The sequence below is a fragment of the Balaenoptera musculus genome, chromosome 14, assembly GCF_009873245.2.
Source record: "Balaenoptera musculus isolate JJ_BM4_2016_0621 chromosome 14, mBalMus1.pri.v3, whole genome shotgun sequence".
NCBI classification, from domain to species: Eukaryota; Metazoa; Chordata; class Mammalia; order Artiodactyla; family Balaenopteridae; genus Balaenoptera; species Balaenoptera musculus.
Window position 1 is genome coordinate 49383093 of NC_045798.1, and position 18763 is coordinate 49401855.

Here is an 18763-nt window from a genome sequence, read left to right on the forward strand (position 1 = left end):
TCACAGCATTAAAAATGGTCTTGAATTATCTTTGATCTTCTTTCAGTGGATAGCAATTGAAAAGGGAAAAAAAAGCACAGTAGATGAGGGGAAATAAAAGTTTTAATATGTCAATAAAATAGTTTTCTCACAAAGAAATGGAGGTAAAGAGGTTTAATTTTTAAACTCATTTGATTATCCTAAATTCAATAGGTATGTTATTGCCAAACCCTTCCTTTTAAAAGACATGCCATCTAATAACATCTAATATTGATATATCTTTTATTTGTTCAGAGTAAATAAAACACCACTGGTAATTACCACTAGAAGTTTTATGAAGGTGGTTGCATTGCTTACAGAATTTGATTAAGCTTTGGATCCTCGTGTACCTATTCTGGTCTAATGAGATGGCCTTAAACATATCTCAGAGAATTTCTTGGGCAGAAGCACTTTCTAAGAAATCAAAGTAAGGAAAGAGTTCAGAGGTATTTTTGTTTCATTTCCCTTGAAAGATTTAGCTGCACATTTACCATATGTATTTGTTTATTACATTTGATTTGAATGTGAGACATTAGAGAAAAATGTCATTAAAATAATTTCCAAAAAACTATACCCTTTATAAGAAGAAAAAGTACAGATACAGCAGCTGACAATTACTTGTAAAATATTTGTGCTGCTGACTTAGGATCTTTACTACAGGTGAATGGATGAAATACAGTTGGGTACAGAGAGGCATTTAAAAGAAAAAAAAAAAAAAAAGAGAAATTAAGATAACTAGAGTAGGCAGACTAATGCCCTCCAGAGAGAGATGTCCACATCTTAATCGTCAGAACCTGTCAATATGTTTTGTTATATGTCAAATTAAGGAATTAAATTTATAGATGAAATTGTTTGCTAATCATCTGACTTTAAAAGAGGTTGTCCTATTTTATCCATATGGGTCCAGTGTACTTACAAGGGTCCTTAAAGGTGGAAGAGGGGGCAGAAAAGGAGGTCAGAGTTACAGAGAGATTTAAAGATGCTAAGCTCCGGCTTGGATGATGGAGGAAGGGACCCCAAGTCAAGGAATGCAGGCAGCTTTCAAACTAGAGCAGGCCAGGAAATGGATTCTCCCCTTGAGCCACCAGAGAGGAACATATTCCTGCTGACACCTAGATTTTAGCCCAGTGAGACTTCCAACTTAGCAGACTGAAATAAATTTATAGTGTTTGTGGTAAGTTTTTACAGCTGCAATAGAAAATTAATACAAGTACATTCATACAATATAATACTATAGTCATCAGAAATAATAATTAAGAAGAATATCTAATGATGTGGGAAGTATTCATGGTATATTGTTAGGACAGAAAAGCAGATGAAGAAACACCATATACAGTAAAATCAAACAGAAGAATGTTTATATACCTGTTTAGATAAGCTCTGAAAGATATACTATAAAATGTTATACATGGTTCTCTATGGATGCTGAGATTATTTTTCCTTCTTTTCCTGTATTTCTCAAGTTTCTTTTGCAATCTGAAAACAAAACTAAATGTTGAAAATGATTGACCTTAAAACTGGAGATAGGTTAATCTACTAGTGGCATTTTTCTCTCCTTTCAAAATATTTTTAAGAAAGGAGATTTTAATTATATTTAAATGGCAAACTCCTGTAGGTTAGCTTGTGCTCAATCTTTACCAAATTTCTGCATCTCGAACATAATTTAAAAGATAAACAGTATGTTAATGTATTGTCTACCTGCTTTATTTTTGGAACTTTTTCTTTGCAAACTAAACTTTTGAAACCTGGGCTGTACGAAATTAGAAAATAGTTTTGACATAGAAAGATAAGTCTTTGAATGGTATTTGTGTTAATGGTACCAGGATTAATCAAAATAACCAAATAGCACCTGCAAATAGCACCTGCCTAAGACTGAAATCTCAGGTGAACAAATTTACCTTTATGGGTTCAGCTGGATAATCCCTTTTCTCTTTCTTTACCGGATTCACTACTGAAACCCATCATTGTTTTTTTTTTTTAAAAAAAAAGTCACTGCCTTTTCTTCCTGCTTTATGTATTTGATTTTCATTAGTGGTGGGTTTTATTGTAGCTCTTTATATTTGTAGAGAACATAACTTAAAGGAAATTAAACTTCTATAAGTGGGATAAAACTGTCAGTGTTTAGTCAGATCCTTTATTTGATGTCATAACTATTATTTAACTACACAAATAAAACTGCTAAACTTTAGCATAAACAGGCCTGGTTCCAAGTCAGTGCAGAATGTTAAGGATTTAGTACCTGAGAGGCAACAGATTGTAGCGACCAATAGGGGGTGCTCCAGCGCCAGGCCTACCTGGGTCAAATAATGGCTTCAAGTTCTCACTAGCTCAGTGCTCTTGGTGGCAAGTTACTTCATTTTCTTGAGCCTTCTTGTAAAATGTAAAGTGACTATCCCTATCTCCTAAAATAATCAGTAAACGGTGGCTGTCGTTCCTGGAATGCCCTTTTTACCAAGTGCTGTTACTTTACACAATTTAAGAAAATTCAGTAACTGCTTGTGTTTGCATTCTCTGTGGTTACTTCAAGGAATGTTTTCTTATTAAGTGTGATAAATTAATACATATGTGACAAGAAACGGCTGCTGTATGAAAAGCTGTCAGAAGTGACAGAAAATTCTATTTGATCTCCGTGTTTATGAGAGTTTTCTATCACCTCATTTGAATGAGAATATGAACCTGCACCCAATTTCTCCAGAATGCTTTATAAAGGGGATGTGGTCTCTATTCTCTTGTGACAGAGGGTTAAAAAGGACCAGAGTGTTTTCAGGTACAAGTTATAAAGGAAAAGGAAAACAAAATGGTACTTCGTTTTGGTCTCTGAGCTCTCCCAGGGAAACGATGGGAATCCTGGTACCCTCATTCTTTTAGATAAATGTGCAAAAAGCAGAAGATGTGGGGGGAATTTAGTCCTTGGTGGTTGGATGTGGGAGTTATAAGTGAAGATGAAAATGAAATGAAAACAAGAGCACCTTGCTGGAACTCCCTTTCTCTAATCCATTTGCTTTATTATTGCTATTAAGGATTTTTTATGTATAGGCTGAACTCAAACTGGGGTGTTACTTTGTGAAATAGTAACCATGCCAAAGCCTCAAATACTCTTACAACAAAACCCAAAGCATAAACAGGCACTTAAAACAGGTATGTTTCTCCCAAAATGTTAAATTAGGAGTGACTAAAAGAGCCAGATTACTCATGAAAAATGGGGAATAAAAGATAAATTCTTAAATCAGAGTTAAACAATCAGATGAAATACCCATGGTTTGCTAATCTGCTTTACCCCTTCTTGGAATAAATTATTTATTAGACTGAATGTGGAGGCTCTGGGGGACCTTGGGATGTTCTTGAAATATGTTTGAACTGTCAATTTTGTGCTAAATGTGTAGGTATAAAATAACATTTCATATCATTCAGAAAGTTTATAAGGTTTCACAATCAGTGTTTTAACACAGAAATCTGTTTATTAAACCCAACAAAACAGAGAAAATTATACCAGCCCTCAGTTTTTGAATTTTCATTTAAATAAGCAAACTCTAAATCCACACCTTAAAAGATGTTTGTGCATCTATGTATTTCCAAAATACTCATATTTCAATAAGATTTTCACATTATATTCACCAACAGTATCACAAAAGTTCTTTTTTGTTTTTTTGTTTTTTGTTTACGTAACTGTAAGGAACAGTAATTCTAGAAACACTAGAAGAAAAGAGCATAGCAATGTCCACAGTTACAAGAAAAAGTGCACATTACTTGGTCACAATCACAGTCATTACTTGAAAAACTATATGTAACAAGTAGTTAAGAAATATCACTGATGTCTTCAACTTATTATCAAAAACCAAATGACATAAATTTTACATGAAATAAGGCAAATTCAGGAATGCACAAAGAACCTGTAATCCAACCGAAGCCAAACAACAGAAAAAAATTGTACAAGAAGCGTAAACTGATGTACTCCTCCCTAAATATTTAAAAAATAGGCTTGCCTCAGTGCACAAAGAAAACACCATTCATGTGTATTCAACACTATAAAATAAGGAAGAAGGGCAAAATATGGGGAAGAGGAGGGGACAGTTCATTGTAGATTGCAGCTGCATCCACTGAGAGTTCTTTACATCATTTTTACCTACAACTGTAAATTATACAAATCATATCAGGAGAGGTAATGGTCTTTTTGGGAACTATTTCTGAAAGAGAAAAGAAAACTACACACAAGAGTGCAAATTTTCAGATTGTCACTTGCAACCTCTTTAACATTCAGTCATCGACATCCAATGGCTGCTAGAGGGATGCCATAAGACAGCAGCGGCAATCTGGGGAGAGCAGCTGTAGGAAACCAAGGTGTCATTTTTTTTTTTTCAATGATATGTCTTTTTCAATATTAAAAAATTCTGTGCTGAAAACCGCTATGGTAAAGCTGCAATGGTGAGTGGAATGCTTGAGACCAGCATGAGTGCAGAAACGCAGGCTTCTCTTGGAAGTAGTTCCTGATGCGACGATTTAAAGAACGTAGGCAAGGGTATTTTTTTTTTTCCCCAGCATCAAGTGTTATTTTTGTAGAAAGAATTTGGAAAGAGGAGAAGGCAAAGGGAGGTGGAAAAGGTACTTACAGTAGTTTCTCAAAACAGTTTTCTTTTTAGGACCTATGAAAAAGTTACCAAAGTAAAAATGACAATTCTGAATGAAAAACAAGTTTTCTTTTTATAAAAATTACATATTTTTTTAAAATACAAGATCCTTTTCATTGTTATATCCTGTAGCAATGAGAAATTTTGGTTTTTTTTTTTTTTTTGCCAGATACTGCAGCTTTCAGTCCAGTAAGTCAGTAGCAAATTCCACTAATATTTTCAGTTGGATCTTGAACTACTTTTTATACCACAAGCTTCTTCTGTTTTATCCTTGAATTAGGAATATACAGCCTTTTTTTTTTTGCCCCAGGTATTTATGCTGGCACACTGAAACAAAAAACAGTAGGCTGGACACATTAAAGTATCTCAAGTACTTCAGAGGCCAGAGTTCCTTTGAAGCACCTAAACACATCACTTTATGGATCAAGGACAATGTGGCATAATGGAAATATTTCTCTTAAGACTGTGCAGTAAGACCAGACGCATCTCTGCTGGGAAATCAAAACGTCATTAGTGGAAACTGCAAATTTAAACCTCAGTGAAGAGGATCGTCGCTGGACTCAGTTCTGTTGTAAAATAAGATTTTCCAGTTCATCTGCGGAACGCAATAAAAATGCAGCGGATTCCCGATATCCTGCAACCAGCTGTCTCACTGCATTGATTTCAGTTGGACTCAGCTGGGGTCTGGAGCTCGAACTGCTGGAGGATCCTGAGCTGGTCGCCAACTGCCTCTTCATGCTGAGATCAGTGGGTCCTAGAAAAAATCAGCACAAATTAGACATGGACAATTTTTCTTCTAGTATCTTGAACATGAGCACTAAATAAATTAGTGTTGATTTAATTCACCTATTCTGTCGTGAGAAGCTACTGATACCCTTAATCAAATACATCTGCTCTCAGAAAGACGGAAGAGCAACACGATGGGAAAAGAGTGGCTGGATTTTCTTAGACTCCTGGTCCAGCCTCTGGTGGTCACTTCGGATTGTAGAAAGACAGTGAAGAAATTCTCTTAACATGTGCTTTTTGTAAAATTCAATGTTAAGTCCACCTTCCACAAGTAGAAGCTTCTCTGGAGTAGTAGAAAATGATGGGAATCACATTTTTTATTTGCTACATTTGATAACAAATAATTTGGACCCCACCAATTCAGAAATGAAAAAAGCCTACATGGTGAGGCTAATGACCCTAGATTACAAACTTTTCAATTTAGAACAGAGGAAACTGAGGACTGCAGGAGTTCAATGACACGTTTAGAGGTCAATAACTTTTAAGTGGCACAATAGGGACGTGAATTGCATATTATTTTTCATTTCAGGCCACTGCTTTTTCCACCAGGTTGATTAGTATTTAAAAATGTGAATATATTAGACTGAAGTTTGCTTTCAAAGTGTATTGTAAGTATATGATTAGCACAAACAATACCACAAAGAAACTAGACTTGGAATACTGCTTTAGGTATTGTTAAATACCTATTTAACAATATTTATTTGCACAAAACACTCATGTGTCGACACTTTTTCCTCACATATATTTAACTAAATCATATAGGTCTGCTTTTTGATGACACTTTTATAAATTTTTACTGAAAAATAATTTATTAAGTGATTTAAAACTCGTCAAGCATTTGTGTTAAGATTCTTTATATGATTACTCTTAGATTATTATATTAGGTATTTTTTATAGACCTAAGCATTCATTTTTATAGTTCTTACCTTTTGTTAAGCAATTGCTATAATTATTAAATTTGCAGTAATAAATTTAAAATCCTTGAAAAAATATTACTAAGCACATAACTAAAGGCATGCTCCAAAACTGTAGTGATTCTATAACTTGAAAGTATTTTAACAGATTTTTTCCTAAACAAACATGTTATAATTTTTCAGATAGTAGTATTCGTTTCATGAACTAAAATGAGGGTTGTTATTTTATCCTTCTAGTTCTTCTTGAGGCATAATGGAGACAGGTCAAGCTCCATCCCCTTCCACCCTCTCTCCCAAAGGGAGAGAAGGACTTCTGTCAGCTAGGAGGCAGATGTCCCATAAGAGGGAAGTAACTTCACTTGGATTTAATTAGGACAGAGACAGGAGTAGGACTCAAAAACTCTGACATCTGAGAGAAACTTATCTCCACTTCTGCCATGGCCTTTTCAAAGCTTTGATTTTCTAGCAGGAGTTGGCTGCCATTTGTTCTCCTGTTCACAAAATCATGACACAGATATAACAAGCCGAAAGGGAGAGACGCAGGGATGTTACACTTGCAAATAGGAATACCAAACAAGCAAATCATTAACAGCAACTGTTTGGGAAATTCTGAGTGGGAAATTCTGAGTGGATTAAGAAACCATCATGACATAATAGGAGTTTGGGTCTCTGAATGAACCAACTTTAAATTTTACTTCTTTCCTTTACATTCAAGAATCCTAGTACAAATCTTATTTATCTATATATTTATTTATTTGAAGTATAGGTGATCTACAATGTTGTGTTAACTTCTGCTGTACAGCAAAGTGATTCATATATATATATATGTATATATATATATTCTTTTTCATATTCTCTTCCATTATGGTTTATCACAGGATATTGAATACAGTTCTCTGTTCTATACAATAGGACCTTGTCGTTTATCTATTCTATATATAATAGTTTGCATCTGCTAATCTCAAACTTCCAATCCATCCCTCCCCCACCTCCCTCCCCCACCTCCCTCCCCCATTGGCAACCACAAATCTGTTCTCTACCTAGTACAAATCTTTATGAAAGAAAATTGAAAGAATTTTCCTCTCATTTATGTAGATACCTAGTGTCTGGTTGGCTGCTTGTCATTATTTCATAAGAAGGTGTAACATTTTGTGATGGTTTTGCTGTCCTGCCAAGTTGCTGACTGGCATCTTGAACTGGAATTGAGAAAGGGTGGGGTGAGGGCTCCGGTTCTTTTTGGGGTGAGAGAGGTTGTGATTTTATTCTAATATTGCAGTTTATGGATTATTCTCCACCTCTGGCTCAAAGGTCTACACCTCCAAACTGAGACATGGCTTTCACTTTCTTTCAGATTTTTATTAACATAGGCAAACTCTAGATAGCTCAGTAACTGAGAAGCCATTCACAGCTCTGCTACTTTTTGTTCTGGAAGAAAGTTAACTTCATTACCTTGGTTTCTTTTAGATCTACAGGATCAGGATTGAGAATATAAATCAAAAGTACAAGAAATTCTTTTTGCTGAATGTTGATTATTCAGATCATCAAAGTTATGAGGTTGGATAGGGAAGCAAAAAAAAAAAAATTAAAATATTCACAAATGAATAAATTATTTAACTAGTGACTGCTCAAACAGTCCTTCCCTGTTTGTCACCAGTTTTCATTTCTGCCTCATTGAGTCAATGTCATACTTGACTGGTTTGGCTTAACTCAAACAATATAATGTAATTAAAATGCATGTCAACTATAAAGCAAAGTTTCAAATTTTATGAAGATGCTGAATTTAAAGAAGTCGAGAAAAGTATTCTTGCAGACCTGATCAAATCACAGACAAGGCCACTGAAAAGTATGGTTCTGGAAGAGCAGGACCAGTTAATAAGAAAACGAGCAAGGAAAATGACCCACTAGATGCTTCAAGAGAAAATGATTTGAATATCTAGTATTAAGGCACATATGCAGGAAAATTGACAGGCCAATTTTATATAAGTACAGCTGACCCTTGAACACGTGAGGGTTAGAGGCGTCCACCCTCTGCCATGGTTGAAAATCTCTGTGTAACCTTGAGCCTGCCCTCTGTATCTCTGGTTCCTCCACCTGTGTGGATGGAACCACTATTTGCAGTCAACTGCAAATAGTGTAGGACTGTAGTATTTGCTACTGAAAAAAAAAAATCTGTGTAAGAGGATCCACATAGTTCAAACCCACATTGTTCAACGGTCAACTGTACTTACTTTTAACCCAAATGATGCAGATCTTTTTAATGTTCATTCTGAAAAGCTGAATAAGAAATAAAAGACATTTCGTGCCAACATACAATGTTGTTAGAAAAATTAAGACCCACTAAAATCAACCCTTGATTTATTTTTTAAGGTTTGGGGGGACATTTAAATTATAAGCAAATTCTAATGAAATGAAAATATAGATCCATAATTCTTTATTTTTAAAATTAAATATCAATTGAATACTTTCCCCCTATTTATGGTGCATTTTTGGCCCGTTTTAATTAGATTTACCTTTGTGGTCCTATTTTGGTGTCAGTTAACCACAGATAATAGAAACCCCTGGACAAAGTTTTGTTGTGTTTTTTAAAAACTTTGATAACCATTTTTATTATATATACTGAGGAAGAATGCAAGACCCATGACGGCAGGCACCCTTTGTGTCTTACCACATTGTTCTAGGTAGCTGTGGTGGTGCATGGCATAAAATAAGGCTCAATAAGTATTTGTGTAACAAATGAATGAGAAATGCCAGGTACTTTCTACGGCTAACACTCAAGAAATGGAGAATGAATGATGTCATTGATAATACCCAATTATGGTTAAATGAAAACTAGTTAGACATAGAAAATAGTAGATTTAGTGTAACTTATTCAAGTAAAGTTACCTCTAATATATGGGAATATTAGTATTGCTATGAAAGTTATCATCTGAAATTGTGGAAAAATAAGTAGAATTGCTTATAACAGTACTTTCCATGTGAACTGTTGCTGAAAAAGAGAATAATAGTTATTGTCTATTGCCTAAATAATATTTTCCCACTAAATGTTACAATGAGTATCGAGTTGGACATAAAAACGTCCTACCTGCATGCAACCTTCTCCTACTTCCCTTCCTTTACCTACAACCTCTACTCCCAAGTCATGCACTCTGAAATGACTGGATAACTGGCAATTCGTTTAACAATTTTAAATAAGTGAGTGATATTTGCAGATTCATGCTTTTAAGCATGATGGGCCAGATAGTAAATATTTTAATCATTACAGGTCAAGAGGCATTTAGGTACTCATAGTTAAAAAGTTTTGTGAGAATTTACTTTTTTTTAATTGAGATATAATCGACATATAACATTATATTATTTCAGGTGTACAATCTAATGATTCAATATTTGTATATAATGCTAAATGATCACCACAATAAGTCTAGTTAACATCCATCATCACACATTGCTATAAACTTTTTTTTCTTCTGATGAGAACTTTTAAGATCTACTCTCTTAGCAACTTTCAAATATATCAATACAACACAGTGTTGGTAACTGTCATCACCATGCTGTACATGACATCCTCATGACTAATTTATAACTGGAAGTTTGTCCCTTTTGATGATCTTCACCCATTTCACTCACCCGCCCAGCCACCAATATGTTCTCTATATCCATGAGTTTGTTTTCATGGTTTTTTTTTTTTCTCCAAAAAAATTCATCTGCATGAATTGAGATCAAACAGTATTTGTCTTTCTCTGAGTTATTTCACTTAGCATAATGCCCTCAAGGTCCATTCATGTTGTCACAAATGGCAAGATTTCCTTTTCTTTTTATGGCTAAATCAAATTCCATTGAGTGTGTGTGTGTATTTATAATTTTATATATATAATTTTATATATATATTATAAAATTATATGTATAATTATATATGTAATTATGGTTATATAATATATAATTATATGTATCCATAATTATATATATAATTTTATATATATATAAAATTACATTTTCTTAATCCACCCATCTATCAATGGGCAATTGCTTCCATGTCTTGGCTATTGTAAATAATGCTGTGATGAACATGGGGCTGCAGCTATCTTTTCAGGTTAGTGTTTTCATTTCCTTTGGATAAATACCCAGAAGTGGAATTGTTGGATCATATGGTAGGGGGGTATTCAAACGTGTCTGATTCAGGATAAAATATAAACACATCCTATTAGAAATTTCTTGTAGATTTTACTGTTATGCCTTCAAATAAAGACTTTTGTTAAAGACCAAAAAAAAATCAGGTCTTATGCCATATGTAAATGACTTGTTTGGTTTAGGGTTGCAGTAGAAAGGCCTTACAATTTAGGGAGGTGAGAGAGAAATAGCCAAAGTCCCTTGGATCCCAATGTGGCCCTTCCCAGAGCTTCTGCTCAGTGCTCTGGGAAGACGGTGAGGGAGGCTTTATATATATATAATATACACACATATATGTATATAGGTATATAAAATTTTTTAATTTTGTTGAGGTATAGTTGATTGACAATGTTGTGTTAATCTCTTCTGTAAAGCAAAGTGACTCAGTTTATATATATATATATTCTTTTCCATATTCTTTTCCATCATAGTTTGTCACAGAATATTGAATATAGTTCCCTGTCCTATACAGTAGGACTTTGTTTTTTATCCATCCTATATATAATAGTTTGCCTCTGCTAATCCCAAGCTCCCATTTCTTCCCTCCCTTATTCCCCCCCTTCCCCTTGGCAAACACTAGTCTGTTTTTGTTTCATAGATATGTTGATTTGTATCGTAATTTAGATTCCACATACAAGTGATATATGGTATTTGTCTTTCTTTTTCTGACTTCACTCAGTATGATAATCTCTAGGTCCATCCATGTTGCTGCAAATGGCATTATTTCATTATTTTTGGCTAATATTCCATTGTATAACTATATATACCACATCTTCTTTATCCATTCATCTGTAGATGGACATTTAGGTTGTTTGGCAATTGTAAATAGTGCTTCTATGAACACTGGGGGGTGCATGTATCTTTTTGAGTTAGAATTTTCTCCAGATATATGCCCAGGAGTGGGACTGCTAGGTCATATGGTAACTCTATATTTAGTTTTTTTAAGGAAACTCCATACTGTTCTCCATAGTGGCTGTACCATTTACATTCCCACCAACAGCGTAGGAGGGTTCCTTTTTCTCCACACCCTCTCCAGCATTTGGTTATTTGTAGACTTTTTAATGATGGCCATTCTGACTAGTATGAGGTGGTATCTCACTGTAGTTTTGATTTGCATTTCTCTAATAATTAGCAATGTGAGCATCTTTTCATGTGCCTATTGGCCATCTGTATGTCTTCTTTGGAGAAATGTCTACTTAGGTCTTCTGCCCATTTTTCGATTGGGTTGTTTGTTTTTTTGTTGTTGAGTTGTATGAGCTGTTTGTGTATTTTGGAAATTAAGCCCTTTTCAGTCATATCATTTGCAAATATTTTCTCCCATTCCATAGGTTGTCTCTTCATTTTGTTTATGGTTTCCTTTCTGTGCAAAAGCTTGTAAGTTTGATTAGGTCCCATTTGTTTATTTTTGTTCTTATTTCTCTTACCTTGGGAGACTGACCTAAGAAAACATTGGTACAATTTATGTAAGAGAATGTTTTGCCTATGATCTCTTCTAGGAGTTTTATAGTGTCATATCTTATGTTTAAGTCTTTAAGCCATTTTGAGTTTATTTTTGTGCATGGTGTGATGGTGTGTTCTAACTTCACTGATTTACATGCAGCTGTCCAACTTTCCCAGCACCACTTGCTGAAGAGATTGTCTTTTTCCCATTTTATATTCTTGCTTCCTTTGTCATGGATTAATTGACCATAGGTGTGAGAGTTTTTTCTGGGCTCTTTATTCTGTTCCATTGATCTGTATATCTGTTTTTGTGCCAATACCATAGTGTTTTGATTACTGTAGCTTTGTAGTATTGTCTGAAGCCTGGGAGGGTTATGCCTCCTGCTTTGTTCTTTTTCCTCAGGATTGCTTTGGCAATTCTGGGTCTTTTAGGGTTCCATATAAATTTTAGGATTATTTGTTCTAGTTCTGTGAAAAATGTCATGGGTAATTTGATTAGGATCACATTAAATCTGTAGATTGCTTTGGGTAGTATTGCCCTTTTAACAATATTAATTCTTCCAATCCAGGAGCACGGAATATCTTTCCATTTCTTTGAATCATCTTTAATTTCCTTTATTTTGTAGTTCTAAGCATATAAGTCTTTCACCTCCTTAATGAGGTTTATTCCTAAGTATTTTCTTTTTTTTTTATGTGACTTTAAAAGGGATTGTTTGATTACATTCCCTTTCTGATATTTCATTGTCAGTGTAAAGATATTGTAAATTTTTGTAAAATGGATAGTGGGTGGGAACCTGCTGTATAGTGCAGGGAGCTCAGCTCGGTGCTCTGTGATGACCTAGATGGGTGGGATGGCGGTGGGGTGGGAGGGAGGTCCAAGAGGGAGGGGATATATTATACATATAGCTGATTTACTTTGTCATACAACAGAAACTAACACAACATTGTAAAGCAACTATACCCCAATTAAAAAAATATATATATGTATGTGTATGTATATATATATATATATATATATATATATATATAAAATGTTTAATGGGGACCTTGTTTAATGAAGAACAAAGTTGGTAGTACAGGTGAGAACTGTGGGGGCTCAGAAGAAGGGGGGCAGAGAGGACTGCAATGGTGGGAGGGTGAGCAGGACACTGCCTCCCAGCACCTGCCTCCTTGCTAGAAAGTCACACTGTTCCTTCTTGGAACCTCTCTGCAGTCTGGTGGGAGAGCAGAGCAGGATAACTTGCCCCATTTTATAATTGGAAAAACTGAGTTACAGATAGGTTCACTGGCTTGCCCAAAGCCACACAGGGTTACTGGTTTTTCTTCCTGTACCACTGTGGCCTAGCTCAGGAGAAATATTAGTAGTTGGATAGGGGAAGACAAATGCGCCCTTTAGGAATAGCAAACAAAGATGTGGAGACAAGCAGGAGTGAGCTGCGTAGAGTGCTGGCTGGAGCCAAGTGGGGATACAGTTCAGGGGTACTTTTCTTTAGAGCCAGAATTTATTTCTATTTAAAACTATCCAAGAGACTTTTAAAAGGCCCAATGTCCCAAAGATGTCTGGGTTTAATACAAGATTATACTGAAGTGTGTCTCTTGGTTCCTCCTTTGCTAAAGCTTCAATTTGATCCTGGTTAATCGCATGCACTGATAATTCTTCTAGTTGGGTAGTGGTGATTTCCTCAGACTCCTGGCATCTTTCATAAGTGGCCATCAGTCTATGAACCAAACAAAAACAATACCAGAAACACTGGTGAAATACTTGCAGTTTCTACTTAACATACTTCTTGCATTATTCTTTGAAACCAGGTCCTCTAATTATCAGCTTGGGCAGCTGAGATCATGATGAGTCTTATGTGGTATTGGGGTAATGCTGGCCTCATAAAAATGAGTTTGGAAGTGTTCCCATCTCTTCTGTTTTTTGGAAGAGTTTGAGAAGGATTGGTATTAGTTCTTCATTAACTGTTTGATAGAATTCATCAGTGAAAATGTCTGCTCCTAGACTTTTGTTTCATTGGAAGATTTTTGATTACTGATGTGATTGCCTTACCAGTAATTGGTCTACTCAGGTTTTCTAGGTCTTGATGATTCAGTCTTAGTAGGTTGTGTTTATAGAAGTTTATCCATTTGTTCTCAGTTGTCCTATTTGTTGGCATGTAATTGCTCATAGTATGTTATCATCCTTTGTAGTTCTGTGATATCCTCTTTCATTTCTGACTTCATGTATTTGGGTCCACTCTTTTTTCTTAATGAGTCTAGCTAAAAGTTTGCCAGTTTTATCATTCCAAAAGAATAGCTCTTATTTTCATCTTTCTGTTTTCTTTTTCATCTCTTTTTCACTTATTTCCACTCTGATCTTTGTTATTTCCTTCCTTCTGCTAACTTGGAGCTTAGTATGTTCTTTTTCTAGTTTCTTGAGGTGTAAAGTAGAGTTGTTTATTTGAGATCTTTCTTGTTTCTTGATGTAAGCATATATCACTATGGACTTCCCTATTAGAATTGCTTTTGCTGTATCCCATAAGCTTTGGTATGTTGTATTTTCATTTTCACCAGTCTAGAGGGTATTTTCTGATATCCCTTTTGATTTACTCTTTGACCCATTGGTTGTTAAGTAGCATGCGGCTTAATCTCCACATATTTGTCAATTTTCTAGTGTTTTTCTTGTAATTGATTTCTAGTTTCATAACACTGTGGTCAAAAAAGATCCTTGATATGATTTCAATCTTAAATTTATGAAGACTTATTTTGTGGCCTAATATATGATCTACTCTAAAGAATGTTCCATGTGCACTTGAGATGGAATATTCCATATATATCCATTAAGTCAATGATCTAACATGTCATTTAAGGCTGATGTTTCCTTACTGATTTTGTCTGGATGATTTATCCATTGATGTAAGTGGGATATTAAAGTCTCCTACTATTATTGTACTGCTGTCTATTTCTCCCTTTAGGTATGTTAATACTTGCTTTATATATTTAGGTGTTCTTACATTGGGTGCATACATATTTACAAATGTTATATCATCTTGTTGTACTGACTCCTTTATCATTATGTAAAGACCTTCTTTGTCTCTTATTACAGTCTTTGTCTTAAAGTCTATTTTGTCTGATGTAATTATAAATATCTCAGCTTTATTTGGTTTCCATTTGCATGGTGTATCTTTTTCAGTTCCTTCACTTTCAGTCTGTGTGTGTCCTTACATCTGAAGTGAGTCTCTTGTAGGCAATATCTAGATGGGTCTTGTTTTTTTTAATCCATTCAGCCACTCTATGTCATTTGATAAGAGAATTTAGTCCATTTGTATTTGAAGGAATTATTGATAGGTATGTACTTATGGCCATTTGTTAATTGTTTTTTGGATGTTTGTTTTGTAATTCCCCTGTCCTTTCTTCTTCTCTTTCTCTCTCTCTTCATTTGTGATTTGATGATTTTCTGTAATAGTATGCTTAGATACCAAAACCAGACAAAGACACCACAAGCAAAGAAAATTACAGGCCAATATTCCTGATGAACTTAGATGAAAATATCCTCAACAAAATATTAGCAAGCTGAAGTCAATGATACATTAAGAGGATAACACATTATGATCAAGTATGAGTTACTCTAGCAATGCAAAGATGTTTCAACATCTGCAAATCAATCAATGTGATATACCATATTAACAAAATAAAGGCTAAAAATCATATGGTCATATTAATAGATGAAGAAAAAGCATTTGACAAAATTCAACATCGATTTATGAAAAAAACTCTCTTGGGTATGGAGGGACTGTGCCTCAACATAATAAAGGCCTTATATGACAAGCCCCAACTAACATCAAAGGTGAAAAGCTGAAAACTTTTCCTTTTTTCAGTAATAAGACAAGGATGCATACTCTCACCACTTTTATTCAACATGGTATTGGAGTTCCTAACCAGAGCAATTAGGCAAGAAAAAGAAATAAAATCATTCAAGTTGGAAAGGAAAAATTAACTGTCACTATATGAAGATGACATATTATGTATAGAAAATTCTAAAGACTCACCAAAACCTGTTAGAACTAAAAAACAAATTCACTAAAGTTGCAGGATAAAAAATGAATATACAAAAATCTATTGTGTTTCTATATACTAATAATGAACTATGAGAAAGAGAAATCAAGAAAGCAACCACATTTACAATTGTAGCAAAGAGAATAAAATATATTTTGTAGTACAGGTCTACTATTGAGTATTAGTGTTCCTTGTCATCAAAATCAATTGTAAGTGTTCTTTGGTTAATTTGGATCTGTACAGAGATTTTTCTCTGTTTCACCTATGAAAATGGCTTAGTGGAAGATAGATTTTTCCAAATACTGATATCAGTCCACAAGAATACGATTTTAATTGAGCATATTCATCACTTGGAAATAATTTATAGTATTCTCTTAGATTCTTCTCTCGATACGTGCCTTTTAGCATGTCAATGCATGCAGATTAATTACTTCCAATTGAAGGTGAAGCTGGAAGCTCTTCAATTGAACAAGGAAAAGGATTTTGAAATATGGCAAGTTACTTTGTACTTGCATCAAGGTCCATAAAAATATTGCTGAGCCTGTAGTATGTGTTCAGTAAATATATCCGCTACAAAATTGTGTGGGGATGGAATTTTAATTTCTTTTAAAAAATTCTGACAGTATGGCATGTTTATCAAGCAGCTAACTATTAATTGTGATTCAAACAATATTGGTAATCAGCAAAATGGCTTTACCACAGCATAAGCTTCACATATAAGCACTGTTTTGCCTTGTATTTAGATAGAATTCATCAAGAAACAAACATTGTCAATTCTGTGGCAAATGCTAATTTCTAAAGACATTTAATAATAAAGCTTGAGGACAGTTCTTCTTGCTCAGAAAAATTTCAATCTTAGCCCTGAGCTGAAAAAAAAAAAAAAAAGCAATAAAACTTTACCACTAACCTATCAAACTGTTGTGTGGTGGAGAAATTAGGATATTCAGATTCTGTTTCTGACAAAATTTCACAGAACTGATAACACTTAAATAGATGAGGACCAATGAAGTTTAAAGCTTATATTACTGCTTCAATAACACTTGATTCAAACGTTTTCCACATCGTATCTGCTGATGAATAGTTCAAGGAATAACCAACCATATGCCTTATGTAAAAGGAAATTTTGTAATTTTATACAAATAAGCCTCTTTTTGCTTCATACATCTTAGAAGATGCCACTTCAGGTTGTACTGAATTAGTTTTTTTCTTAATTTTGAAAACACACTTAGCTAAAGTTGCTCTACTCATACTATTCATAGATGCTAATTCTTCTGTCACTTCAAACTCATCATTGATTCCTCAAATAAACAACAGAACAGTAGCAGAAATATCTCAAATTATTAAAAGACAGGGGAAACAACTTAAAATCAGTTCCCTTGTTTTTAATTGACTATTGATATTGCCAATATCTCAATTTCTTCAACCCCCAAAGCACTGTTTTTGTTATACTACTAATAGTCAAAGAAGTTTATTTTCTCTGGACATATTTCTTCAGCTGCTACAGTCCAACACAACTTAATAAATTCACCATCAGTAAGTGAAGTGATTTTTCTGGTTTGCCTAATATATGAGCCACTTGGAAACTTACTTTGATTGCAGGTTCATTTTCATTTTACATTTTGATCAGGTGTTTAAGAGGTACTTTATTGATAGTATTTTTGTACTTTACTGCCAAATGGTGAAAAAAATAGGCATTATTCTTCAGCATCTTGGCTAAATTAGCTAATGTATCTAAAGCATCAAGCATAGGGCCTGGGTTATAGCAGACATACACAACTAGACTCAACGTGCTAATGAGTTACATTTATATTCACAAGTGATTGCAATATAATTTGCTTTTCTAATGCTATTCTTGATGATAGGATTACAGTAGCATCCTGTCCTTGGGTGTTTTCCATTTCTTTTTCTTTCCTCTCTTTTAGATCTGTTTGTCTAAACGAAGACTTTCTAGTCCTTGAAGTTCTGGTAAAACTCATTTGTAAAACCATGTGGATATGATTTTTTTAATAATGGGTAGATTTTTATAATACTGATTCAATTTAATCAACTGGAATATCTATTCCTTTCTGAGTCAATATTGGTCAATTATATTCTTGTAAAAGAGTCTTATATCTCTAAATTATCAAGTATACTTGCATAAAGTTATAAATATTTTATTATAATTTTAAAATCTTTTTTCATTATTTTTTATGCTTCCTTTCTCTTAGTTCATCTTGCCAGATATTTTTAAAGTCCTTTCAAAGATTCTGCTTTTGATTTTGTTGATCTTCTCTATTGTGTCTTTATTTTCTATTTAATTTTTCCATTTATTTTCTTCTATATGCCACATTTTCTCTGATCTGTTTCTAACTTCTTGAGTTAAATGAGTGCCTCATTAATTTTCTATTTTTTTGTAATGTGCGTGTCAAAATACCACCTAATTCCATCATTCAAACTTAATGTATAGTGTTTTCATCCTCATTAATTATAAATATTCCTGAACAAAATGCTACCAGTATATTAATAATTCTTTGGTTGTCACCACTTGTTTAGATGGTCAATATGTCTGAGAGAATGTGTATTATCAGATAGCTGGGGCAGGCTTTAGATATAGCCAGATTAAATCTTAATTACTTTTTCAAATCCAAAGGATTTTTCTTTTCTATCCATCAGTTTCTGAGAGAAGTGCGTTAAAGGTCTAAGACTATGATTGAGCATATGTCAGTTTCTTATTGTAATTTTGCTATTCTTTTATTTATTAATTTTGAGGTTATGATATTGGGGTTCATAGTTTCTAGACAG

At 34.1% G+C, this 18763-nt stretch overlaps 1 protein-coding gene across 6 annotated transcripts in view; it reads right to left on the reverse strand.

Annotated features, from left to right (window-relative positions):
* Positions 1–3495: 3495 nt before the first annotated feature.
* NOL4 (nucleolar protein 4) overlaps positions 3496–18763 on the reverse strand; it is a 409767-nt gene continuing 394499 nt past the window's right edge. For 5 of the 6 annotated variants that reach the window (XM_036824082.1, XM_036824088.1, XM_036824085.1 and 2 more), the window contains one exon: positions 3496–5397. In XM_036824082.1, the coding sequence (XP_036679977.1) occupies positions 5204–5397 (194 nt within the window). In that variant the 3' untranslated portion in view covers positions 3496–5203. The remainder of the gene's footprint in view (positions 5398–18763) is intronic. The other variant, XM_036824083.1, reaches the window with a different exon arrangement.